Source organism: Rattus norvegicus, chromosome 10, assembly GCF_036323735.1.
Source record: "Rattus norvegicus strain BN/NHsdMcwi chromosome 10, GRCr8, whole genome shotgun sequence".
NCBI classification, from domain to species: domain Eukaryota; kingdom Metazoa; phylum Chordata; class Mammalia; order Rodentia; family Muridae; genus Rattus; species Rattus norvegicus.
The window spans coordinates 11,147,045-11,172,800 of record NC_086028.1 but is presented as its reverse complement, the minus strand read 5'-3'; the positions used below and the strand labels follow the sequence as shown (position 1 = coordinate 11,172,800).

Here is a 25,756-nt window from a genome sequence, read left to right as displayed (position 1 = left end):
ATGCCAGAGGGTAGGCCTCTTGCCTTAGGGTCACTGCTGTGGTGAAACACCATGACCAAAAGCAGTTTGGAGAGGAAAGGATGCATTTGGCTTACATGTCCTGAATCACAGTGCATACAGGAAAGCCAAGGCAGGAGCTCAAGCAGGGCAGGAAGCAGGAGGCAGGAGCTGATGCAGAGGCCCTGGTGGAGTGCTGTGTACTGGCTTGCTCCTAGTGACTTGCTCAGCTAACCTGCCCGGCTGCCTGCCTGCCTACCTGCCTGCCTGCCTTTCGACTTTTTTTTTTTTAAGATTTTATTTTATTTATTTATTTATTTATTTTCGGAGCTGGGGACCGAACCCAGGGCCTTGCGCTTCCTAGGCAAGCACTCTATCACTGAGCTAAATCCCCAACCCCAAGATTTTATTTTTTTTAATGTATAAGAATACACTGTGGCTGTCTTCAGACACACCAGAAGAGGGCATCAGATCCCATTACAGATGGTTGTGAGCCACCATGTGGTTGCTGGGAATTGAACTCAGGACCTCTGGAAGAGCAGTCAGCGCTCTTAACCTCTGAGCCATCTCTCCAGCCCCTTGTTTTCATTTTTCTATTCTCTCATATATTATTACATTCCAACTGCAGTTCTTCCTCCCTCCTCTACCCTCAGTTCCTCCCCTATCTCCTCTCTGTCCCCCCAATCCACTCCTCCCTGTTTCCCTTCAGAAAAGGTCAGCTCTCTCAGGCACATCAATGAAACACAGCATATCAGTTTGCAATAGGAGCAGGACCGCCCTTCCTATTAAGGCTGGAAGAGTTAGCTCTGTGGGAGGAAAGGGTTCCCAAAGCATCAGCCTGCTTTCTTAGAGAATCAGCCCACAGTGTGCTGGGCACTCCCACATGATTGCTAATGACGAACATGCCCTACAGGCCTGCGTACAGTCCAGTCTCTTGGAGGCATTTTCTCAGGGGAAGCTCCCTCCTCTCTGATGGCTGCAGCTTGTGCTGAGTTGGCATGAAAGTAGACCACACATCCTGTGAGTTACAACCCAGAGGCCAGAAAGCCCTCAGGGGATGAGGGAGCCTAGGGCAAGAAAGACTCCCTACTGGATGGCTTGTGCAGTGCCTTAGGATGACCCAGGTCAGGTGAGGTGAGAAGGAGCAGCAGAGGTTCCTGGAATGTGGGAAGTATTGAGGAAAGCACAGTAGCTCCTGGCTACGTGAGAGCAAGGAACACCAAAAGGCAGAACATTCACAGTGATGGGCGGGGCCAGTGGGACTAGGGCAGGGTGTGATGCTGAGGAATAGGGTCCTAGGGGAGAGAGACAAGGGTCAGGGAGGACATCCCTGGGCAGAGCTTAAATGATCGGCAAGACAGGAGCCCTCCCTCTCTACGGAACGCTGGGTTTCTTTCATTCCTCAGCATGGAGCACGGCTGCATCCTGGCCTACACCAGGAGCTTTAAGATAGTGTAGTCCAGAGCAGGCAGGTAGTTTATCCTGTGGGACAGAGGGGCAGGTGCTGTCCTCCCCTGCCTGGGAGCTGGCATGGGATCTTTCCCTTTTCACATTTGCTGCCTCAACTCCCACGAGTCTTACCTCCCACGAGTCTTCTGTGAAGTTTTTAAGAAGACTTATTTATGAGTGGATGTGTGTGTATGAGGCACGTGCACGCAGTACCCATGGACAGCAGAAGAAGGCATCATATCCCTGGAACTGGGGATGCATGTGGTTATGATGTGGGTGCTGAGAATAGAAGGCAGACCTTTTGAAAGAGCAGCCAGTACTCTTAGCTGTTGAGCCGTCTCTCTGGCCTCCAGATCTTTTATTTTTACTCCATGCTGAGACAGGTGGGGGCCCACCTGGGTTATGATCAAGAGCATGTTCAGTCCATCTGCTTTACTCAGCTTAATCTCTTCACGGGTGCTTTCCTGTCAAGCTCTGGCACCATGTTGCTGGCAGAAGACATGGACACATACAGTCAGTTTCATGTCACCAGTTGTATGTATGTTATACAGGGTGTAATTATACGCATGCACACATGTGCGTTGTCTTTCCAGAGCCTTGCTGCTGTGCTTTGTATGGTTGTTTTTGTTGGCAGCAGTAAGGTGTGCCCTATCACAGGAGAACGCTAAGAACCTAACCATGGCCACTTCTGCGCCTCCTATAGAGCCGAGGACTGTGGATAAATAGTCAAACCACTCTGTGTGGGCCAGACCTAGCCCACATCCTTAGTAAACGAGCAGTATGTGTAGTAGCAGATGCTCTCTGCTGCATCTTTGCATCATCAGTTCCAGTGTTCCTTTGTATTTTCTCTTCTAGTTCCCCTATGTCACCCCTGCCCCCCATGAGCCAGTGAAGACACTCAGGAGCCTGGTAAACATTCGCAAAGACTCTCTCCGGCTGGTGAGGTAACTCCTTTAGTGCTGCCCTCCTGGGGACTCTGTGCGATGCAAGGCTTTGGTTTGTCCTTGGGACTGGTGGTATTTCCAGGGCCCAGTCTCTGTTGTTTATGCATCCTAACTCTGTGACGGGACCTGAGCCATTAAACGAGGGTCTCACACCTCCAGCAGTCTCGTCCCAGAGTTACTAGCCCAGTTTGGAAAGCAGTCCAGGGAATAATGTCAAGTTCCTGCTGTGCGTGGGATGGCTACCACCTGTTGTTAATAGCATACAAGACTGCCTTAAACCCAAGACGTCCACACCAACAGCACGTATCCCTGGTTTCTGGGGACAGGAAGAAGAAAGGGGACAGACTATCTATGGGTTACAGGCCTTATGCCATAGGGAACAGGCCTCCTTCTTCTGCCAGCAAAGCAGACATGTCTAAGCACCCAGCTTTATGCCCCACGGCTGTGTGGGCAGGCCAGTTCTTGGGGCTGTGGCTCCTTACCTGCCATCTCCTGCTCACTTTCGGTAGGTACAAAGATGACACAGACAGCCCCACAGAGGACGGCGAGAAGCCCCGCGTGCTCTACAGTCTGGAATTCACCTTTGATGCTGATGCCCGTGTGGCTATCACCATTTATTGCCAGGCAGTGGAGGAGTTTGTCAACGGCATGACGGTGTGAGTCCCTCCGCAGCACTTTGGGCTTTCTGAAGGCTTTGCGGTATCCTCACAGTCAGCTCACCTTTCCCCCTTCCTGTACGGCTTTGGACTGAAAGGTCCCCACTGCTGATGGTGGCTTGGTCTCTCTGGTGACCAGCCCCCTCCAGAAACCTCCACAGACCCTCTACACCCAACACCCAGAAAACTTGAAGACATTCTGTTATGTTACAGTTATGATTTTAACTGTTGGAGATTTCCTTTAAAATGAGTATTGACACTCTTAGGAGTGTGCACCCTGCAGCATGACTTCAGCAGTGCTGCCTCAGTAAGAGTCAGCCCTGCCCTGAGTGGCTTCACAGATGGGTAGCAGCATGTCGAACCCCTCCTACACTGGGGAAGACCTTAGAGAAGCTCAGATCTGGAGTTGGAAAGAGGAGGGCTTTTGAGTGTTTTTCAGCTCTGCCTGTTTATGTGACCAGAGATATAAATTCTTCTCTGCAAGTTTCCTCAGCTGGGAATGAGGTTTGGGGAGTTCAGCTCTTATGGGTGCTGTGCTTGAACAGCACCCATATATCATGGGGCATAGTAGCTGGTCACAGCTAGTTGCTGGTTATGAAAACTCAAGGCTTTCCTCTGGGACTCAGGACTGGGCCCTGGGCCATTAGCAGACCCCTTCCCGAGTGGTGGCACACACGTAGGGAGAGAATGACTTTGCCACACTTGGTTCTTTGAGGACCCACTGTGGCCTAAGCAGTAAGCTACTACTGTTACGTAACAGTACTCCAATGTGCGATGACTGTCAGTAGGGAGTATGGCCACCTCTCTGGGCCTCCAGTGTGATGACAGTTGAGAAGAGCTCCTGTTTCTGAGTTGTCCTTGGGAGTAGCCACCATAGCAGATACGCCCTGGATTCAGGTGCTTTGGAGCTGCTCCAGTGGAGGTGAGGACCACCGTGCAGTGGGCTCCCAACCCAACCCATCCAGATCAGCAGTTCTCTGTTGTGTCCTGTGAGATATATAAGAACAGGGTCCTACTGCCACCACCTGGGCTAGATAGATGGTCAGCTAATCATGGCTACCTAGGGATTCTGTTCTAGTAGACCTTTTCTGAGATCTGCATGAGGCCTGTTTGCCTCTCAGTTAGCTTGCATGACACCAGCACCAAATCACCAAGACTGAGAAGGAAGAGGCTCCAGGTCTTAAAGGCTGTGTTTTAGACTCTTAAACCCAGCCAACAGGAATTCTCTGTCCTGAGTTGTAGGACAGGCAGTCCTCCTGTTCCTTTCCTGGCCCCCTTAATTTTTTGTCAAGAAATTTGAAGTAGAATGGTTCTGGGGTTCTACAGCATATAATTGAAGCCCAAGTACTGAGATTCCTGTCCTGGGCTTTTCACTACATATAGGCTGGACCTCCCTGTGGGGCTCCCTCCCATACTGGCACTGATAGTCGGGACAGCAGGGACGTCACCCAGCTTCCCAGGCTGAGTGTGGCCTTTGTCCTAGAGACCCAGAGAAGCCCTGGGACAGTAAGCATGGGTTGGGGGTGGGAACAGCAAGGGGCATGGCTTTTGTTCATGAATGGGGACACGGGCTCAACGCTCTCATTTTCTGATGGTCAGCCTGGCATGAGACGGACTTCTGCATAAGGAAAAGGATGGTCCTGGAAGCATTGTGGGGACTGGCAAGACAGGAGGCTAGTCTCTGAGTCACTAGAGCAAAGCTTCAGTGGACCAGCATGGCTCAGGGAACATCACACTCTCAGAACATGACTCACATTGAAGCGAAGGCCTCACGCTCTGTGGGAATGCCTGAGAAGCAGGCAGCGAGGAGCAAGAATTGGCACAGGGAGTACTGCACCATGATTATTCAGAAAAAGCAAATGCACCAAACACCAGTGGGCTTGTTCTTCCCGTGCAGAAGCAGCAGAGATATCAGGCTGGTTGGGCCCTGGAAGAACTAGCCACTTGGTGTGACTGGGCAGCCTCGTGGTGAGCAGAGCTGGCAGTGGCAGGCTCTTGGAAAAGCAAGGGCCACTTGGCTAAGCTGACTGCTTCCTGTTTCTGTCTGGGATGGCTGAAGCTCTCAGTCCCTATAGAAAAAATGGCTGCTGGTTCAGAGGAGTAACATTGGAGATGGGATGCTGGGTTGGGGGTCCATGGCTCCACAGGAGTCAGGTGGCTGCCTTGCTGCCCTCAGGTACAGCTGTAAGAACCCTTCTCTGCAATCTGAGACTGTCCATTACAAGAGAGGCGTTAGCCAGCAGTTCTCCCTGCCTTCTTTCAAGATTGACTTCTCCGAGTGGAAGGATGATGAGGTAACCCTGGGGAATTCGGGAACTCGAGTGGTGCACAGACATACCTGCAGGTCAAACACCCATGCACATAAAATGTGAAAATAAAAACAAAACAAGCAGCGTCCTCTAGCTCCCTCTGGTGGTGGGTGTGTGTCCTCTTCCACTGTCATTTGTCCTGGGCTACTCAGAGGACAGGATTGCAGTCACTGCACACCTTCTGCAGCCACTGGTTCTGTGCTGAGTTCACTTAGTGCAGCTGGCTTGTTCCAGGATGCGGAGTGCAGCTGAGAAGAGCACGAATGCTTGGGGCTACTCGGAGCATAAGAGACCCCAGTGCATTCAGGCTTGCGCTCTGTCAGCTTCCAGCCTGGCATGGGCATGCGGCTCTGCTCTTGTAGCTAGCTTACCTGACTAACAGACACTTCCTACATGAGAGGCTCTTCTTGGTCTTAGTTTATGATCTTGTAGGGTCAGCATGCTGCCAACGTCAGCATCAGCAGGAGCACTCCGGAGTGGCTCCTCTGAAGAGACCGCATGCCAGAGCAAGGCAGTCACCCAGGAAGGTCATTCGCTTTCTTACATCCCAGTTTGTGAGGAGTGCTGTTCTGGGTGATGTACCCATCCTGTGGCTTCACAGTGTTCTACCCAGCCTGGTGCTGTGACTGCCCACATGGCCATCTGCTGCTACCTCCTCTACTGCCTGTATCCTACTTCCAAACACAAAAGGAACCGTGTGGAGTGAAGCATGTTGTCCCAGGCATTGTGCTCAGCCTTGCACTTAGACTGGCCTGTTCCTCTAGAGATGAGAATCAGGCTCAGTTGAGTTTGTTCACAGTGAATGAGCACAGGGCCGAGCTGGAAGCCAGTGCTCCGAGTGTGATGAAATGCCATACAAGGCAGCCTTTAAAGGATGCCTTTAATTGGGGGCTTACCTACAGGGTGAGTCTGTGACCATCATGGTGGGAGCATGGCAGGCAGGCATGGCGCTGGGGCAGGAGGTGAGAGCTCATATTTTGTGAAGAGTCGCAGCCAGAAAGAGACTGGGAGGGTATGGGCTTTTGTTTGTTTTTGTTTTGTTTCGGGGGATGTTGATTTTTGAGACAGGTTTTCTCTTTGTAACAGCCCTGGCTGCCCTGGAACTCACTTTGTAGACCAGGATGGTCTTGAACTTACAGAGATCCACCTTCCAAGTACTGGGATTAAAGGCTAGTGCCACCACTGCCTGGCTTGCTTTTGGTATTCAGGCAGTCTTTGTGTGTGTGTGTGTGTGTGTGTGTGTGTGTGTGTGTGTGTGTGTGTGTGTGTGTGTGTGTGTATGTGTGTGTGTATGTGTGTGTGTGTAAGTTAACATTGAACTCACAGAGATCTGCCTGCCTGGGATTAATGGTATGCACTACTGTTGTTTAAGACAGGGTTTCACTGATGAGCTCACCACTCTTCTGCCTCTGCTTCCTGAGTAACTGAAGTCAGCGGTGTGCACTGCTATATCTGGCCCATTGACCACTCTTCCAGTAACTCCTTAGTGAGAATAAATGGAAATGTCTGCTTCCCTGAGATACCAGAGGGCTCTAGAGGCTGGACAGGCTGAACTTTGCAGGGTTAGGGCCAGGGGTTCCAGGATAGTAGGTCTTTGTGAAGTGATGGGGACCTGTTCTGTCACAGGCTGCTGTGTGGGGTTGGGTGTGGGAGGAAGGCAGCTGCTGGCCTAGAAAGGGAAGCATGGGCCAAGTGGTCTCTAACTCACTGTTGCTCTCATTCCGTCTCTGGTGGGGCTTAAGCCAGACACGTTCCATCAAGCAGTTACCTAATAAAATTTCACCCAAAGCAGGAGACTGGGTGTCAGCACTGTTCACAGTGTTCACAATGTCAAAACCATGGATCCACAACTTATGAATAGACAATGTGGCTTACCCACCGCCTAGAATAACTGCAACACAAAAAGGGAATGGGACTGTGGGAATTGTGACTGAACTTAGAAAGCGTGCTCAATAAAAAAGCTAGGCATAAAAAGGTAGACACTAAACAGTTCACCGTAGGAACTGTCCAGAGAGGCACACCCACAGTTCTGGAAGGCACGCAAGTAGCTGTCAAGGATGGAGAAGATGGCCTTTCTGTTTGGAGAGCCAGTCGGGAGCCATGTGGTCTAGTGGTCCAATGGCACTGAGTGTCCTTGATTCCCTCGGTCTGCTCCAGTTCGAGCTGACCAGCTCACTACCTGTGGACCTGACCATTTCTGCTTTCTTTCTGAAGCTGAACTTTGACCTGGACCGGGGTGTGTTTCCAGTAGTCATCCAGGCTGTGGTGGATGAAGGAGATGGTGAGCATTGCTGGTCTTTCCTCATCTTCATTGTCAACTGTGTAGGACCTGTGGGGGGAAGTGGCTTCCTTCTTCCTGAGTCATCAAAGGACCCCTCTTCTGGAAACTGTGTCCGTCATAGCTCACATGCAGGTTCATTGCCGTGCGACAGCTTGAGAAGTGGGTGCTGGATGAGGACAAGGATAGGAGTAGACTCTGGGCTCTGCCAGTGCTGTAGGGAAAGGGAAAAAGTCCCAGCCATGACCTCACACTGGCCTCCCCTCTCTTATTTCACTGCTTTAGTTGTGGAAGTGACTGGCCACGCTCATGTGCTCTTGGCTGCCTTTGAGAAGGTAAGTGCCATCCTGGCCACCACCCTGTCTCCTGGGAACTGGGGCAGGCAGTGGTGAGGCAGAATGTTGTAGACAAAAACCAGCTCCATCGGACCTTCAAGAACCTGCCAGCACAAGCTAGGGTGCCAACATGGAAACCCTACTACAGACTAACTTTCCCTCCGCCAGCCACCATCTTTTCCCACCAGGTTCAGTATCCTCAGGTGCCACCAGGCACTGGTCTCAGCCTTGCCTGAGGTGTGTGTCTACCTCACCCCTCCTGCTAGCTGCAGCTTGTAGTCCAGGTAGGGCTGGGCAGATTTCCATCCCCATAGGAGGCCTTCCTGGTCCCTCAGAACAACTGTTAATGTTATTATGTGTGTCAGGGCAGGAGGGGCTGACTGGTGGGTAAGGGTCTGCTGCCTGCTGGAACAGCCTCTGGCCTGTATACATACACACTCTCCTGCTTGTGGGAGGTGTGGGCGGGGTCCACTCCCCAGGCCTTTGTCATTCCTTAGTTAGCAGCTAAAAACAGCACCAGGCTGGAGCCCAGGTTACAAGGATCCCAACAACGGACTGGATTACTTGGGAGGTCCCCATGGCTCATTTTCTGCTGACTCATCCTGAGTCCTGCTGACTTGGGGTCCTTTACCAAGGTTTGCATGCTTTCAGTGCCGAGCCCGTTCCTACTGTGACCCAGGTCTCTGGACCACTCTGGGGTCTTCAGAGCTTTGCCAGCCTGCTCTGTGGGAAGCCTTGGGATGCTCTTTTGGGGCAGAAGTGCAGTTGACATGAGCGAGCTGGCCCTCACCTCCTGAGCACCCCATGTTTGGGAGAAGTGCTCACAACAGGATCTGGTGAGACCAATGGGCTGTCCCTCACAGGTTTCCATTCAGTGCTTGCATGGAAAGCTAAGTAAGAAACTTTGTTTTGTAGTATGACATTCTAGAGATTTCCATTAGTATCTACGACCCTGAGTGCTGGTTTTAGTTGACTCCGTGTAATTGGTGTCATTTCAAAATTTCCACTCTAAACCCTGATAAACCTTCCCAACTCTGAGAGCTCTGCTTCCCTAGATATCACTAAGCACACTTGTTTATCCCACTTTGTTCTTTATTTTTAGCTCTCTGAGTGTGTTTTGTGTCATCTTCCTGACTAAGCCATGCTCAAGAATTTTTGTGTATTCACGCTTGCTTCTGGGTAGCAGGAAGTGCCTTGCCAAGATCAGAGTGTAGCTGAGTGGCTTCAGTTTGCGCATGCTGAGACCCACTCAGGATAGTTGGGTTCTCCAGGGATGTTTGACGGTGCTCCAGGTACTGTAGAAGGCAGGCATGCAGTCACAGATGAGGTCATTGTGGCCTGGTTCCTGTCTTCACCCTTTTATTGTCAGCCATGAACGTAGGTTGGCCTTCATCGGTCTGGACAAGAGTGCAGGGAGGGGCTGGTTTGAGAGTAACTGTGTCTCTCTCCTGCAGCACGTGGATGGCAGCTTCTCCGTGAAGCCATTAAAGCAGAAGCAAATTGTAAGTGCCAGATAACACGGGCCTTTGGGTTGCAAAACACACATAATGCAGCTGTGAACACATGCCTGGTCTCCATGGCTGTTCCTTCTGGACATGAAGGAGCTGCTTTCCTGAGTCTGCCCTGTTGTGCTCTGGGATATTGGGGTCTGTGCTTTGTGTGTGGTGGTTACATAGCTACTTGATGCTACAGCAACTGTGTAGGTGCCTGAGTCCTGCCTATCGTGAACCATGGTGCGTGGGTTGCAGTTAGTTCTTGGTGAGTGTTTGCTAAATGAGTGGGTGGAGGAACTAAGGAAAAACGGGAAGCAGAAATATGGCAGCTGCCTCTTGCTTACAAATTACTGGAAATAGAGCAGCATTGGGTAAAGACTTGAATGAACCATGTCAGCACCTCACACGGGAGGAACTCCAGGGTATAGGGGAGACTTGGGATAGCATTTTATGTTTTGTGTTATTACATAAGGCAGTTATTCTGTTTGAGACCTTTATCATGAGACTGACTGATAAGCAGGAGTTTGTGTTCCAAGGCTGTGGTGAGGTTGTGCTAGCTACTCAGATACCAGAGATCAGTTTAAAGTTACAGGGTGGGATAGAGTTTATTAGCCTTTAAAGGAGAGACAGAGTGAATTCTTCCTGGTAGGTTCAGATCCTAATGATACTAGGTAGGCAGAAGACCTACTTGTAGTTGGGGCACTTGTTTCCTTAAGCTAGCTAGTAGGATCCTGGCTTTCTGGAGGGATGCCATAGCCCATGGAACTTGGGAACCAGTGACTGAGGGCACTTTGAGACAGGTCAACATGGGACCTTTAAGTCAAAAAATGACTGGTCTTGTGTCTAATGACTTTCACATCTTGTGGAAACATCAATTATATGGCTTGCTTTCTCCTGCCTACAGACAGCAGCTATAGCCCTCCTGTGAGCCCTCTTGTTTTTGGACAGAATGGGTCTAAAGTATTTGCTCTCTGGTAATGGGGATGATTGTGGGCAGCTTGGAGCTGGGCCTTCTGGGATGGATGCATGGATAGATGATGGATGGGTGATGCATGCATGGATGGATAGATGGATGGATGGATGGATGGATGGATGATGGGACCACTGGCCCCATTTTCTACTCCCTGTGTTGCTAGCTGAGCTCAGCACAGGGCAGGGTTTCCTCCTCCTGTTCCTGGCATCTGCCCTTTCTCAGGAAAAGGAGTTCAACTAGTCTCACAGACTTTCTAGCCATAATTTTCCTGGGACATGTGGCTCTGGAGGTGCTCTAGGTACAGAGAAACCCACTAGTGGAGACCGACCAAACCCCAGCACATCTTTCTGCTCTTTAGGTGGACCGGGTCAGCTACCTGCTGCAAGAGATCTACGGCATTGAGAACAAGAACAACCAGGAGACTAAGGTACGTTCTTATGGGCAACTACCTAGGCTCCAGGCTGGCCACATGCCCAGGTCTCCATCTGCCTTTCAAGGATAACTCAGGGGGTAACTTGCTGAGGTTTCCTAGGCCCAGAACCCACAAGGTTTGATGGGAAAGAAGTCTTTCCCTAGAGGTTTATGACCCAGACTCCATCATTTCTCCTTAATTCCCTTTCAGCAGTTAAGCCAATTAGAGTTTTGTGTCTTTATGCCTGAGTACTTGAAAACAGCAAGGACAATTCATTCACAGATTTGCAAGTGCTAGCCCTACCATTGCAGTCACACGCTCCCTGGCTCTCCAAGCACTGGCCTTTAGTGGCCCACTTTCTCCCCTAATAGCTGGGTTTCAGAGTCTCCAACACATAAGCCTCTTGGAGAGACACTTCATACGTCCCCAATAACACCAGAAGACAGCAGGGTTTTTTGATATTTTGTCCTTCCCCCAGCATGTTTAAATCACTAAATTATCCTGGCAGCCAGGGTTCCTGCCGGCTGCCGGGGTTCAGGGACCCTCTGTCTCTTCCTCCCATCCATACAGGACCGCTTTGGGCTTTGTCCTCATTGGCAGAACCTTCCCTATCTCCTGGTTCCCACCTTCTCACGGACAGAGAACACTCTAGACTGGTAGACAGACAGACAGACAGACATCGCAGAGAGTTCTCGAAGCTGTGGTGCTGATAGTAGAGGTTCAGCAAGGCCTGGGAAGTGCAGCAGAATGGAATGGGAGCCTGGTTTCTTGTATTATTATTTTAAAGATATAATGGTGTAAATCAATTTGCTGACTGTTTTGTGTGAGGGCTAGAACATTTTTCACTGTGTGTGTGTGTGTGTGTGTGTGTGTGTGTGTGTGTGTGTGTGTCTGTGTGTGTAAGTCAGAGGACAGTTTGTGAGAGACAATTCTCTCTTCCACAGTGTGAGTCCTGGTGAATTGAACTCAGGTTGTCAGACTTAGTAGCAAGCATCTTTACTTACTAAGCTGTCTTAGTGGTCCAGCCAGACCTCCTGCTTTTAAAACCTTTGAAAGTCAGCCTGGCATGGTAGTGCACACCTATAATCTCAGCATGCAGAAGGCAGAGGCAGCAGGAAAAAAGCTGCAAGCTTGAGACTAACCATGGTACACAGTGCGAATTCCAAGTCAGCCAGAACTAATAAACAGACAGCAACCGTGATGTGGCATCACGAGAGCTGGGAAGCAGGGCAGCTTGACCAGGGTGAGCCCATATTGTTCACTTGCATTGACACATCAGGGTCACATAGTATGTTTGACTTTAGGAGCCATCTGTGGTTGGTTGGTTTGTTTGTTTGTTTTTAAAGATTTATTTTATTTATTATATATAAGTACACTGTAGCTGTCTTCAGACACACCAGAAGAGGGCATCAGATTCCATTTTAGATGGTTGTGAGCCACCATGTGGTTGCTGGGAATTGAACTCAGAACCTCTGGAAGAACAATCAGTGCTGTTAACCACTGAGCCATCTCTTCAGCCCCTATTTGTTTTTTAAGAAAGACTCTCCCTATGTAGCTCTCGCTGCCCTAGAACTCACTGTGTAAACCATGCTGGCCACAAGTTTCAATAGATCCATGCCTCTGCTTCCCGAGTCCTGGAACTGAAGGTGTGTGCCACTGCACCAGGTTAGCCATCCGTATATGGCAGCCGTAGCTCAGACGTCGTCCCGGATAGCACAAAGATGACTATGTGTGGCAGCGTCCCAATAAATAAGCAGGTTCAGTTACCGAGTTCACATTTAAGATAGTTCCTTACTCTCCTTCCAGGTCCTGTTGTGGTTTCTGGAAGCTGATATAAATGAAATTATTTCCAAGTTAGATCTGCTTAATGATTTTGGCTGAATAGACGTTTCAGCTGTTGTAGACACATGGTTCAGTGCTGTCCTACCTTTCTCTGCTTCTTTATATCCTGTCTGGAGTTAGGGGAGGCGAGGCCCTTCCCTGTGTGTGAGCCTGGTGCTCCCCGGATGGTGCTCGGGGAGCTCCATGTGACCCTGATAGCTCCTGTTCCCTTTCCATAGTCTCTGGGGATGGCGGCAAACGTAAACTCAGGAGGGCTTGCTCCAGGCAGCATCAGGCCCATTCTCAGGCTCTTAGGAAGCCACTGACATGCAGACATTTGTCTCCACAGCCTTCCGACGATGAGAACAGTGACAACAGCAGTGAGTGTGTGGTGTGCCTGTCAGACTTGCGGGACACGCTAATCCTGCCCTGCCGCCACTTGTGCCTCTGCACTTCCTGTGCTGACACGCTGCGGTACCAGGCCAACAACTGCCCCATCTGCCGGCTGCGTGAGCATACCCGGGGCAGGGTTCTGATTGTGGAAGGGGCAGGAGATTTGGGGCTGCTCATTCCAGGCAGTTTGGGGACTGCCATTCCCTACTACATGAAAAAAGGAAACACTAAGAGTTTTACATGCAAGGCATAGTGTTGCTCCTTCAGGGAAAGATTAGAAGGAAGATATAGAGGTCTTCCAAGGCAGAGTGTGATGACACTTGAACCAGGCAGGTTAAGCTCTGAACAAAATCTATTGTCAAGGTAGCAGAGGAACTATTTTTGATAACCTTGAAGTGAGTCAAAAGCAGAACACTGGTGGGTAGAAAAGTTGGCAGGTGATGGTCGGTTTGTTGCCAACAATGTAGACTCTAAGGAAACTCACCCGGGCTCATGGCTACTAAAGTGTCAGAAATGGCTTCTTTGGTGGAGTTCTGGCTTCTGCTCTTGACCTCACTGTCTGAATGCAGTGTGTGTATGTCCATATAATGTGTGAGTTAGCATTGTGGAAGTTCCTTTGTGTCATAAGACAGGCAGCATATACAGAAAGGGAAGATAGAGTGCCTGTTTGGGGGCTCCTGGTGACTCCGCTGAGGTAGGATGGAGCCATAGGTGGGCTGGCTTGGGTGGTTTATAGGTCTTTTTGTAAGGGAAGCAGACTGTTCCAGCCTGAGTTTCTGCAGGGCTTGGTACCTATGTGTGACAAAGGAGAGGTACTGGTCTTTTTTTTTTTTTTTTTTTTCTTTTTTTCTTTTTTTTTTCCGGAGCTGGGGACCGAACCCAGGGCCTTGCGCTTGCTAGGCAAGTGCTCTACTGCTGAGCTAAATCCCCAACCCCTGAGAGGTACTGTTCTTACATAGAGAGTCCCCAGTGAGCCAGGTGGCCAGGACTTGCCGTCTTTCTGGAGTAGTCCTTTCTAGCACTGTCCCCTTGCGAACCTACTGTCCCAAATATACACAGCAGCTTAGAGCCTCAGCCTGTGAGAGGTGGTCGCTCTAGTGAGGCTGAGCACCAGGCCTGGCCGCCTGGGCACTCTGGGAGTGTATTGGTGGGACCCGCAGGTCAGCAGGTTTAAGCAGGTGTGTATCCTGGGCTGGGCTGAAAATATGGAGATATCCTTCCTTTCCTGATTGCTAGATATCCAAGTACAAGTGGTTGTGGGGAAGCGAGGCTGTTATAGGAGCCTAGATGAACAGGCAGCACAGGCCTTGTGTTTCTGTGTCCAGTGCTGGAAGCAGAGGGGACACAGCCACTGAGGTGATGGGGATAGTCAGGATGGCAGCTGTGTAGGCTGAGGTTGGAAGGATGGAAAGGGTTCTGGTATGGATTTGGAAGGGATCAGAACTTACTGCAGATGTGAGTAGAAGGCCCACTGTTCCGTGGCCTGCTCTCATTCCACAGCACCGGGATACAGGCTGATGGCATACCTTACTCGATCCTGATTTATGGGACATGATAGAATCTATTTATCATAGATTCATGGGCCTCACCTCACTTCACTGTGTCTTCAGAATGTCACACGTTTGTGGGGAGAGCTGGCACGAGAGATGACCTTTGTCCTAATTTGTCCCTTCTGCTCCATAACCACTATCCTTCCTGGTGTCTGTGGTAGACATCGCATGTCCTTGCCCTCTGAAGGGCAAGGGCAGAGCTGTAGTGTGGAGACCTGTGGTTGCCACTATTGGAGCCCACTGGCATGCACAGCACCGCAGCTGCTGTTCTTGTAGAGGGACCTGAGGTAGCTGTTGGTTTCTTAGCTGCCTCAGATTGGCCAGTTCTCCATCTGCTAAGGATTCCCTCTGCTTCTGATGTAGAAACGTGTTCCTTGTTTCTCGGCACTGGGAATGGCAAAGTGTGTCCAGTGTCCACAGTCTAGTGTCTTCTCAGGCCTCTGAAGCTGCAGCCTTCTTCACATGCTTTTCTTGCTTTTTCTGCCACAGCATTCCGAGCTCTCCTACAGATCCGGGCTGTACGGAAGAAGCCAGGAGCTCTGTCTCCCATCTCCTTCAGTCCTGTCTTGGCCCAAAGTGTGGACCACGATGAACACTCTGTGAGTGCCTTTCTGTTTCTTTCTTCTTGTCTACAAGGTAGGCATGGGCCCCACAGCAGCCTGTGAGGTACTAATGAAGGACCAGTGCTGACAGGAGCCTGCAGGGCAAGAGTGTTTGCTCTCTTCCCACTGTTGCCTTAGGCAGCACCCTTTGAGGGGCCCCTGTATGTTACTGTCTGTGGGCTAGCTTCAGCCTCAGCCGAGAGCCTCCCTCTACAGATCGCCTAGGTAGGCCTTGCTTCAGGCAGATCAGGAAGGCTGTCAATCGAAAGACCTAAAGAGTGAGGCATAAATAATGACTAACACAGACGTGCTCAGAGACATGAGAGCAGAACCAAGAAGTGCATGGGAGGAGAGAGCAATAAGCTCTGTGGCCTGGACATCGGGGACAAAGCCTTTGTTCCCAGAGAGACCTGCTTCATTTCCTTACAGCCAGCAAGCTCAGCAGTTGTGCTGTGCTCTCCCACAGTAGACTTCTGAAAACTGGGCCAACAGTTTTACTTTGTTTTTTTGAGACAGTTTCTCTCTGTGTAGCCCTGGATATTCTGGACCTCATTTGTAGGCTAGGTTGGCCTTGAACTCAGAGATCCACCTGCCCCTGCTCCTGCCCCGGCCCCACACCTGGCCTATGCCAACATTTAAAAGCCTAGAAGTATTCCATGAAATGTAGATTTTTTTTTTCCTCTCTTTCAAAAACTGAGGCTTTGTTCAGGCCCCCAGGCTAGAAGTGTAGCATTCCTGCTGCAATGGACCATCCCCCGGCCACACACACACACACAAGGACCCCTGCAACAACTCTGCTCTCAGGCATACTGTGTGGGCTTTGGTTGAAGAACCATGCGCTCACCAACCTTGTGCTTGCTGGTTGTAGGAAAATGGCTCTGAGGTGGGGCTGCCCCATGAAGGAGGGGTCTGAATGTGGCAGAGGGATCCACTGGTGCTGGGCAGTGCTGGCTTGTTAGTTGGTTTTACCCTGTTGGTTGAAGGTCAGGTGGATCCCTTTCTGTCCGTCCTCTTATTCTGAGTGAACCAATTACAGAATAGACACAACCTTGATTTGTAAGTAGCCAGAAGCTCTAATCTGCTCTGGGAAGCACCTACCTTTTGCAGGGTTCTGAGAACCTCAGTAGGTGCTTGTTCTCTGCCACCTGTCCTGTCGAGGCCATGGCTGTGAAGTCCCCAAATAAGGTCTCTAGAGAGTCGTTAGGTAGAGATGGGGCTGAATGACCAGCCACATGATACCTTGGCCAAGACCTCTTCTTTTGGGGAGACCCAGTCCATGAGTAAGTTAGGTGGCTAGATCCCATACCCTTCTTCTCTGTGTGGGACCCACTGCAGGGCTCCCAGGAACTGTTTAAATGTGCAGGTAGCCTATGTAGCCCTAATGCAGAATTTTTGTTGTGTTGAGTATGGTCTAAAGTCTACCATAGTTTTGGAATTCAATTCCTGGGTGTGCTTGGAGGGCAGTAAACCAGAGGCCTGTCTCACCCCACTAATCCCCATGCCATGTGGAGGTAGAAGTTGTAAAACATGTGATTTTTATTTTGACAGTGTCCCTTTAAAAAATCAAAGTCGCACCCTGCCTCCCTGGCCAGCAAGAAACCTAAAAGGGAAACAGTAAGTGTGTTTGGTCATATGGCTCCGTTTTTGCCTCAACCCTTAATTTTAAACCAACAAGTGTGGGAGGTCATTTTAACCCCAAGCTAATGTGTTTAACACACTTTGTCAAATCTGCTCTCCCTAGTCCCGGCACCCCTGCCCAGGAAGGGAGTTTTATGGCACAAGCAAAGCTGAAGGTGTGTTGTTCGGGGTCGGTGCCTGGGGTAGCCAGCCCTGGCACAGCCCTTCTTTCCAGCTCTGCTCGCTGTAGCTCCTGAGCGCCCTGGTTCCCTTTCGTTTCTTGCTGGCAGTGGAGTTGATGCTGAAGGTGGAGCTGACAATGCTGCTCCTCCTGGCACACGGCATTCCCCGCATGCTTCATGTCTTGCATCCTGGCTGGCTGTCTCTTGAAGTTTGGCTCTTTGGGCCGAGGACTCTGGTTTTCTGATATTTCTCCTGCACCCCAGGCATCAGACAGAGAAAGAGGGAGCAAAAGTCAGGTAGTAGTGAGAGCCAGTTGACAGCTAGTGTAACAGAAGGAAGACGCTTGGGAAGCAGCGAGTTTTCCTTTATGGAGGGTGTGGGGCAGGAGGCAGTTCTTCACCTTTAAGTTGAAGGCAGTAGGAACAGATGAGAGTTAGCCAGAGGACCAGCACCAACCTGGTGCAGATCACATTTTCCAGGGGTGCTGCCCCTCCTGTTATTCACAGGGTAGGCACTTCCTGTGTGAGCAATCATGAGCCCTCCCCTCTGTCTGGTTTGTGAGAGCCTGTGGGAGCAGCACAGTTGTCTACAGAACTCCACGGCCTGGCCGCTATTCCCTGGGATCTGGGCATGGTCCTCTCCCCTTCCCCCTGCCAAATCCATCTAGTCCTAATGAGAGGCTGCAGCAGCTAGCACCCTCCCTTACCCCCACTGTCATCCTGCTTGGGGTCCCTGGAGGCCATACTTCCCCTGGTCTAGGGCAGCACCTAGCCTCTGGCATGGCTTGCTCTACCTGAGTTCTGCTGTTTTCACTAACCCATCACACTTTCCACTTGTGCAAGGTGGCAAAGCAAGCTCTGTAGGCCTTGATAGTGAGGGGCGCAGTGACTTTTGCAGACCTTCATGATCGTTTTGGACATCTGGGTGTTGGGATGTGTGCTGAAGCTGGTGGCCAAGGGAATCCTGAGCAGGATGACTTCCATTCTGCAAGGTAGCTTTTGATAAGAGATGGGGCTTAAGCCTTCAGAAAGTGGCATGATCGAGACATAGCCAAGCAGGTTTAGGGAGGAGAATGTCCCCTTTCTGGTGTTTCATGGCTGTGGGCAAGGAGCCTGTCTGGTCCCTCCTCACTTGGCTTTGTTCCCACAGAATTCTGACAGTGTCCCACCTGGCTATGAGCCCATCTCCTTGCTCGAGGCACTCAATGGACTACGGGCTGTCTCCCCGGCTATCCCATCAGCTCCCCTCTATGAGGAAATCACCTACTCAGGCATCTCGGACGGTCTTTCCCAGGCCAGTTGTCCCCTTGCTGGACTCGATCGAATCATAGAAAATGGAATACAGAAGGGCAAGACACAGAGCAAGTCTCCAGACAGGTGAGGCCAGTGTCTCTCCCTTGATGAGGTGTGTCAGCACACTGAGTGAAAGTGGGCATATGTAAGGGAGGGAGGGCGATCTGCTGTGTGTGCATGTAAGACTTGCAAGGCTTCTCTCTGTGTGTTTTTACAGAACTTTGTGGTACATTTTGTTCCTTGATAATTGGGACTCAAAAGGCACAACAGCGGGTCAGACTCTGCCATAGTTGGTCATAGCCTGCACTGAGTAGAGCAGTGCATCAAGGAAAGTGCTCACAAGGCCTCAAGCCTTACCAGTTGCTTGCTGTCGTGACTTGTACGGGCCTGTGCCATGTCCCTGCCCAGGGAGCTGACTTAAATCTTGGAATTTTTAGCAGCTGATCACCTAAGCATATCTCGTCTAAGGAGCAGCAGTAGCAGCTGAGATGGGGATGCTAGGGCGTGAAGCAGGTATTGCCTTGTGTCTTAGTTAGGGTTTCTCTTGTGATGAAATGCCATGACCAAAAGCAAGTTGGGGAGGAAAGGATCTACACTTCTGTATCTTATGGCATGAACTAGAACAGGGCAGGAACCTGGAGGGGAGAGCTGTGCAGAAAGAAGCCATGGAGGAGTGCTATTTTACTAGTTTGCTCTTCATGGCTTGTTCAACCTGCTTTCCTATATATCCCAGGAGCACCAGCCCAGGGATGATCCCACTGCAATGATCTGGGCCCTTCCTATCCATCCTTCAATAACTAAAAAAGCGCGGGGACAGGCTTGGGCTCTGCTCTGAGGCTGACTTGATTGTATCGGGTTGACAGTACCAGGCAGCACACCTTGCTGCTGCTGCTCCGTGTGCTGGCTAAGCCAGATGTGTGCCCCCTTTCCAGGCTCTGCCACTTTCCACTGCTTCTCTGTTCACACTGGAAGGCCCATGGCTCTCTGCAAGTGGTACCCTTCGCTTTTGTAAGTGGGTATTTTTGCTAGGTTGGTCTTACCTTATTAGCATATGAAACAGTGATAGTCACTGTGGCATTTCACACATCTGTATCACTGTGGCTGAACTGTCCCACACACCCATCCTGGTTCTTTCCCTCTCTCTCCCTGACCTCATTTACATACACCTTCATTTACATACACCTTTATTGTCATACACCCTGTGTTGTCGCTGCCTCCTTTGGCTACTTCTCCCCCACACAGTCCCTTTCTGCTTTCATGCCCCACATGTTAATACACTTACTAAGTTTATACTTACTAAAATCTGGATTCTGCAGCATATGATGGAGTCTTAGTCTGGCTAGATTTGTTTGAACATAATCTCTAGTTCCATCAGTTTTCCTGCAAATTTATTTATTTGGTTTGGTTTGGTTTTTCAGGACAGGGTCTCTCTGTGTAGCCCTGGCTATCCTGTAATTTATTCTGTAGACCAGGCTGGCCTCGGATACAGAGATCCATCTGCCTCTGCCTGATCACTTCCTGGTGACCTTACTCTTTTTGAGTATTCTGAGATGCTCTCATGCAGCCTTGACTGGCTGGCCTAGAGCACTGATTCTCCTGCCTCTATCTCCCCAGTGCCACACAACTAAGGCTGTATTTCTTCTGCAAACTGCTCTGAGTTCATTTATTGATTGGATGAGTTGCTATGTGGAGTACAACTTCTTGAGGTTCTATGTGCCCTCGATATTAATCTGTCAGATGGGGTTTGTATATCTGTGTTTCCGGAGGACCATGTGCATGTGGGGCCACAGTTCTATCACAGAGCTCCACCCTCAGCATCACAAGACGCTCTGGTACCACATCCCTCAGGCTGCCCAAGAGTCAGTCTTGCTCCCTCGGAGACTAGCCTGGGGTGGCTGGTCAGTCTCACTCTGCTGACATCCTCAAGGAGAAAAGTATAAGAAAGGAATGTCTTCTGCAAGTTGCCGAGGCCCTGTACTCTGTGTATATGGCAGAACAACTTCAGAGACACAGTCCCCTCTGATGTTTGCCTGGGGCTCAATGTCTCTTCTTGTAGTGTCAGGCTGTGAGGCCTGTGCTGATGTCCTTGTGAGGCAGGAAGTTGTTGTGCCGGCCTAGATTTCTGTTGTTCCGGTCTGTGCTGAAGAGCACCTCTCCCTAGGGAGCCTCTGTTGGGCAGGTTCACATTTTGAATCTTTGCAGACATGCCACCTCTCCTGTCTCCAGGTGTATATATATGCAAAGGCTGCTGGCCCCTGTGGCCTTTTGTAGGACTGCATTCCTCATACACCTGTCCTATAGCCCTGCTTCCTTCCTCTCCCCAGCACCCTGCGGTCTCCATCATCTCCCATTCATGAGGAGGATGAGGAGAAGCTCTCAGAGGACCCGGAGGCTCCTCTCCCACCAAGCGGTGTGGAGCTCGTGCTTCAGGAGAGCAGCTCCCCTGAGGTGAGGCCATGGCCAGCCTTCCCCAGGCCTTCCTCACTGATCCTGACCTTTCCCCAGCCCTTTAGACACTTATAGCTAGACAGATGAGTGTCCCTGACTAGGTGGGGTGCCTTGTGGTGGAGTCACTTTGAAGCTTGTAGACAAGCCCACATATGAAGCCTGGCTTCCAGTAATGTCTTTGCATGCCCGTGGCATCCCTGCCTACTGCCCTCAGCTTAGTCTCAGGGTTTGGCCCTTTTGACCTGAGGACGTTTGCATCAGAGGCCTTTCCTCTTTGTCTTCTAGAGTTTCGGAACAGAGGAGGTGGGTGAGCCATCCCTAAAGCAAGGTGAGCCGCTTCTCCCAGGTCTGTCCCTGAGCCCTTGGTAAGCTTTGGGTCCTGGTCAGGGACATACACCCCTTCGCCCTACCCTGCTCTTGCTGTCAGGAACCTGGACAATTAGTGTGCAGAGATGGTAAGGGCATTGTGACACTGGCCAGTACCGCATGTGTGTCCTGGAAGCTCTGCCCATGTGTGGGAGCCATTTGTCATACTGTGGCTATGTCTTCCTGATGAGTTGAGGACAGCTGATACTTCCTTACCTTCCTATAGTGGGGGCTTAATCGGGAGCCCCGGAGGCTTGGGTTCCCCCATCCTTCTTGCTTGCATCCTTATTGGGTGGTAAGGAACCCCCTCAAGCCTGCCTCTGCTTAGTCCTTGCCATGTTGCTGCTGGACAGAAGAACAAAGCAAGATTCAGGGCTGGCATCTAGGAGAGGCCCGTCACTTGTCTCAGACATGGCTATAACTAGCAATGAGGCTCATGGGATGATGAGATGCCCCCAACCCCCGTGCAGTTGTAGCTGCTCTGTTGTATCCTGCGTCCTCCTGAGAGGTCCCCTCATACGAGGCCCACCTGCAGGAGGCTGAGGCCCTGGGTGTGCATGGGGTGGCACCACTAAGAGCAACGTGGTCACTGCAGCCTTTCTAGACTGGCCTCGTATTTCTGTCCTCTGTCTCAGGCAGGGCCTCGGCTTCCCACCTAGGGCCTGGGCCCCTCCCTCTATTAGGAATGCAGGTTCAAGTTGGTAAGGACTTGTGGGGGCGGAGGGATGGGGACTAGGGATGGTCCTCAGGGCTGCTCCAGAAGGCTGCCCTGCAATGCACCATTACTGGTTGGGGTAATGGTACCATTCCTGATGGCTCAGCTGCAAGGAAAAGCAAAGGACAGCCACCACCTGGCTCCAACCAAGACTGGTTTTGAAACAAAAGAAGCAAAACTTCTCACCTATGCATATGCCCACCACTGATCTCTCGAGTATATGGAGTCAGAGTGCACCACAAGGACCTCTCTCTACCTGTGTGTCCTGATTTCACTCCTCTCCATGCTGCAGGAAGCCGAGTACCCTCTATTGATGATGTCCTGCAGGATGGCAGTCCCCAGCATCATGGTTGCAGCCAGCCAGTCCCTCCTGCTGACATCTACCTACCAGGTAACAGCACCAAGCCTGTGTTAACATTTGGACAGAGCCTACCTCTGTCTCTGAGGGAGCAGGAAAAAGGGAATCTCAGAGACCTGTTGTACCCTCTCAGAGCCCAGGTCCTCTCTGGCGCTGAGCTCTACCCTGCTAATCCCCACAGCATGGGTCAGGCCCACCTTGTCTGCCTGCTGGCTTCCTGCTGGCCAAGATTGTTTCCCACTGAGATAAACTTTGCCCAAGGAAGGCAGGACAAGCTGCTCAAACTAAAAGGGTAAAAGGACAAAGTCTGTTCTCTGTCTGCTCCCTGCAGAGACCCTGGGAAGCCAGTCTGGTTCTGCTGAGATTGCCTTCTTTCTTCCTCTGTGGCCCATGCCACAGATGTTTGCCTGGGGCTGACCTAGGCTACAACAGCTCATTCCTAGTCAGACCAGAGGGTTAAGTGTAGGGTGCACCGGTTGAGCCACGGGCAGTGGGCCAGGACTTGCTGTTATTCTCTGAAGGTTTTGGTACAGGCTGTCGCTTATTTCCTCCTCTGTTCTGGGATGAAGACCTCAGCTGCACACTGGGGGCTCCAGGTCAGGGCTAGAAGTGGGTCTCTCAGACTTACAAGAGTTCTGCCATTTGGAAACTTGGATAAACAGCCATTACAACTTCTAAGCAGCTACACCTTCTTAAAAGTAGCTACCTAGAGAGCTGGGCTGCTCCACAAAGCAGAGAGACTCCTTTGCCCCTGCTTGGCCCTGCTCACTTTCTCAGGGCTGCTTCATAGTGGTAGATTGTGGCATCCTTTGGCAGAGAGGATGTCTGCCCCTGTCTTCTGGATATGAAGTGACTCATAGAGGACACAGGGGTCATCAGGTCACCCCTTGTGGGAGAGCAGCTATGGGTTGTCTTAGATCACCATGGCTTATCCAAAACAAACCCATAAGCGAAGTGTGTTTAGAACCAACACATTCTATAAGGACACAATTCTGGTATGTTCTTAGGAACACCCCCCGTATCTATTTAATTTGGCTGAGCAGGGAGTCAGGAGAGGCCCCTGGACCTCTTGAGTCCCAGCTATGAGTTTTGCTCTTGCAGATGGCCCTGAGGGCACCTTCACTGTCCAGCATAGAGTATTTAACCCCAGCTGTGACCAGCAACACATTAGGACTAGCCACAGAGACAGCTGTAGGTAGGATCTTAGGCTGTGTTTAGTTCCACCAAGTAAGTGGGAGGTGGAGCTGTAGAAGCCATGGGGAGGCAGGGTCTGTGTGCGTAGCTTCGGAAGAGCTAGTCTTGGGCAGTCCTGCGCAGAAATTGCTTCTGGATCCCAGCTCCTCTCTGAGAACCCTTTGTTATGGAGGCATACTGCCATCTCTGCACATCCTGTTGGAGCTCTCTGGAGGATGGTGGACAGTGTGTGTGGCTGTTGTACACACCTGCATGTGCTTTTCACTCTCACAGTGGCACTGTCTCTTCTGTGGGCTTTTGTCTGAGAAAGCTGCATATCTTTTATCTTTGTAAGGATACACATGTAGCTGGTGTCTTTACTTTCTGATGGTTGCACTGTCATCCTCTGGATGCAGCTGAATTCACCGAATCCAGGTCCCCTGCAGATAGAAAGAACAGGGCCGGGGGAAAGCCACGAAATAGAAGACTGCTGGGTCCTCTCCATGGTCCAGTAGCCTGGCTTCTGTAGCCACAAGAGGAACCATGCCTGTTAGCATCACACATACACGTCTCTCTCTTGGTTAGAAAGTTGTTCAGGATCTGTCCTGGAGGTTCTTGTTGTAGCAGGTGATGTATGAATAGTCTGTTTCTAGATAGTTCCCACCCCTGACCCTAAAGTTCATGCCTTTCTGCTAACTGAGCTCCGTCTATCTCTCCCTCCTCTCTGCACAGCCCTGGGTCCTGAGTCGTGCTCTGTTGGTATAGAGGAGTAAGCTGGTACGTGACCTTTCCTCCACACTTCTGGTGGCTTGGCTGGGTATATCTGCAGAGAAGAGCCCAATCCCCTGAGGGGTGCTTTCTGGATCCAGAGTCCAGAGCCACTGATGGTTGCTGTACCTTGGTGTCTGAAAGGTGGCCTCCTGGTGTTCCTGGCTTTGGAGCCAGAGGGTCTCCTACCTGGACAGTTGTCCACCCAGGCTCTTCTAAAGTGATAATGTAGGGTCCCTCGAGCAGTGACTCAACTCAGGCTCTGGAGTTACTGTCACTGGTAGGAGGGAGGAGTTGGAGAGTCAGGGAGTCCTAGGAACATGTGCAGCAACATCCTAGGGCCCACACACAACAAAAGTCAGTGCTGGGTAGGCACTCTGCCACTGAGCTATATCCCCAGCCCTCTTTACTGTTTGAGACAGGGTCTTATTTTAGAAAGTTCCCCAGGCTGGCCTTGAACTTGCTCTGCAGCCCAAACATACTTCTAGTATACATTCCTCCTGCCTCAGTTGCAGTTGTGGCCTTAAGCAGTAGTTGAGATTTGCTCCAGTTGCTGGGAGGCCCTACATCACCTGCTCCCATCAGTGCTCCAGTCTGTGGGACACGTACATCCTCCCAGGTCTGTTGTATCCTGGGGGGCTGGAGAGAAGGTTCACTGGCTCCTCCCCAGAAGACCCAGTACCCACATGGTAGCTGACTTCAGTTCCAAAGGATTGGATACCCTCTCTGGCCTTTGTGGGCCCCAGGCATGCAACTTCTGCACAGGGATACACGCAGACAGAACATTCAGACTTAGAATGAAAACGAAACATTAAAACAGTATAATGCCAGGCACGGTGGTCCAGGCCTTTAATCCCAGCACTCAGGACCCTGAAGCAGACAGATCTCTGAGTTCTAGGACATCATTGTCTAGAGAGGGAGTTACAGAATAGCCAGGGCTATACTGAGAAACCTTGTCTCTGGTTTTAAAGGAGAAAAAAAAAAAAAAGGCACAGCCTGTGCAAAGGGAATTCTTCATGCCTCCTTCACTTGTCACTGTGGCCTCTGTCCCCTTTCCTGGTATGCAGCTCTCTTGTGGACTGCTCAGCTTTTCTGTCATGAAACCATCATTGCCACTGGGAACCTGTCCATCCTGTCTCTGAAACCTTTTTGCCACACCACACACACACACACAAACACACAGACAATCTTAGGGACCAGTGGATTGGTGCCCTGTTGGAGGTAGCCCAGATTGCTGGTTACAGAAGCACCCGTGAAGACCAGGCTGACAAGCAGGGACTCTTCTTTCTTAAGGTTCTTACAGAGGGGATGGCAGCCTTTCCTGTCAGGGCTCCCCAGAAGGACAGCACCATAATAGCCAGGTTCACACAACCTGTCTGGGAAGTGCCAAGTTGGTGAGACGTCTATGCCGCAGTCCTCTCCCATGAGCCAGGGAGCCAGACCTGGTGCCGTTTCTTTGGCTTTGGTAGGGTTCATGGTTTTTTGGAACTTGCTTGTCCCCCTTAAGCTGCACTCCCGAAACAGCCACTGCTATTTATAACTTCTGTAGGAGGCAGGGGCAGCTGTGTTGGGTGAGGTGGGAGTGTAGGTCACAGACGGGAGATGTACGTAGGTTGCCTTTCCT

The 25,756-nt window shown here is 50.9% G+C and overlaps 1 protein-coding gene and 1 non-coding gene across 14 annotated transcripts in view; both read left to right on the top strand.

Moving 5' to 3' along the window:
* Mgrn1 (mahogunin ring finger 1) overlaps positions 1–25,756 on the top strand; it is a 52,148-nt gene that overhangs the window by 21,973 nt on the left and 4,419 nt on the right. For 3 of the 13 annotated variants that reach the window (XM_006245793.5, XM_006245792.5, XM_017597213.3), the window contains 14 exons: positions 2,302–2,390; positions 2,900–3,046; positions 5,223–5,340; positions 7,570–7,636; positions 7,919–7,968; positions 9,423–9,470; positions 10,793–10,861; positions 13,017–13,176; positions 15,100–15,209; positions 16,761–16,826; positions 18,162–18,388; positions 20,629–20,752; positions 21,038–21,080; positions 22,126–22,224. In XM_006245793.5, coding sequence (XP_006245855.1) covers positions 2,302–2,390; positions 2,900–3,046; positions 5,223–5,340; positions 7,570–7,636; positions 7,919–7,968; positions 9,423–9,470; positions 10,793–10,861; positions 13,017–13,176; positions 15,100–15,209; positions 16,761–16,826; positions 18,162–18,388; positions 20,629–20,752; positions 21,038–21,080; positions 22,126–22,224 — 1,417 coding nt within the window. 13 annotated transcript variants of the gene reach the window in all.
* Mir3568 (microRNA 3568) lies at positions 4,907–5,007 on the top strand. The gene has a single exon (NR_037356.1). It is a non-coding gene; the product is annotated as a microRNA 3568 (primary transcript).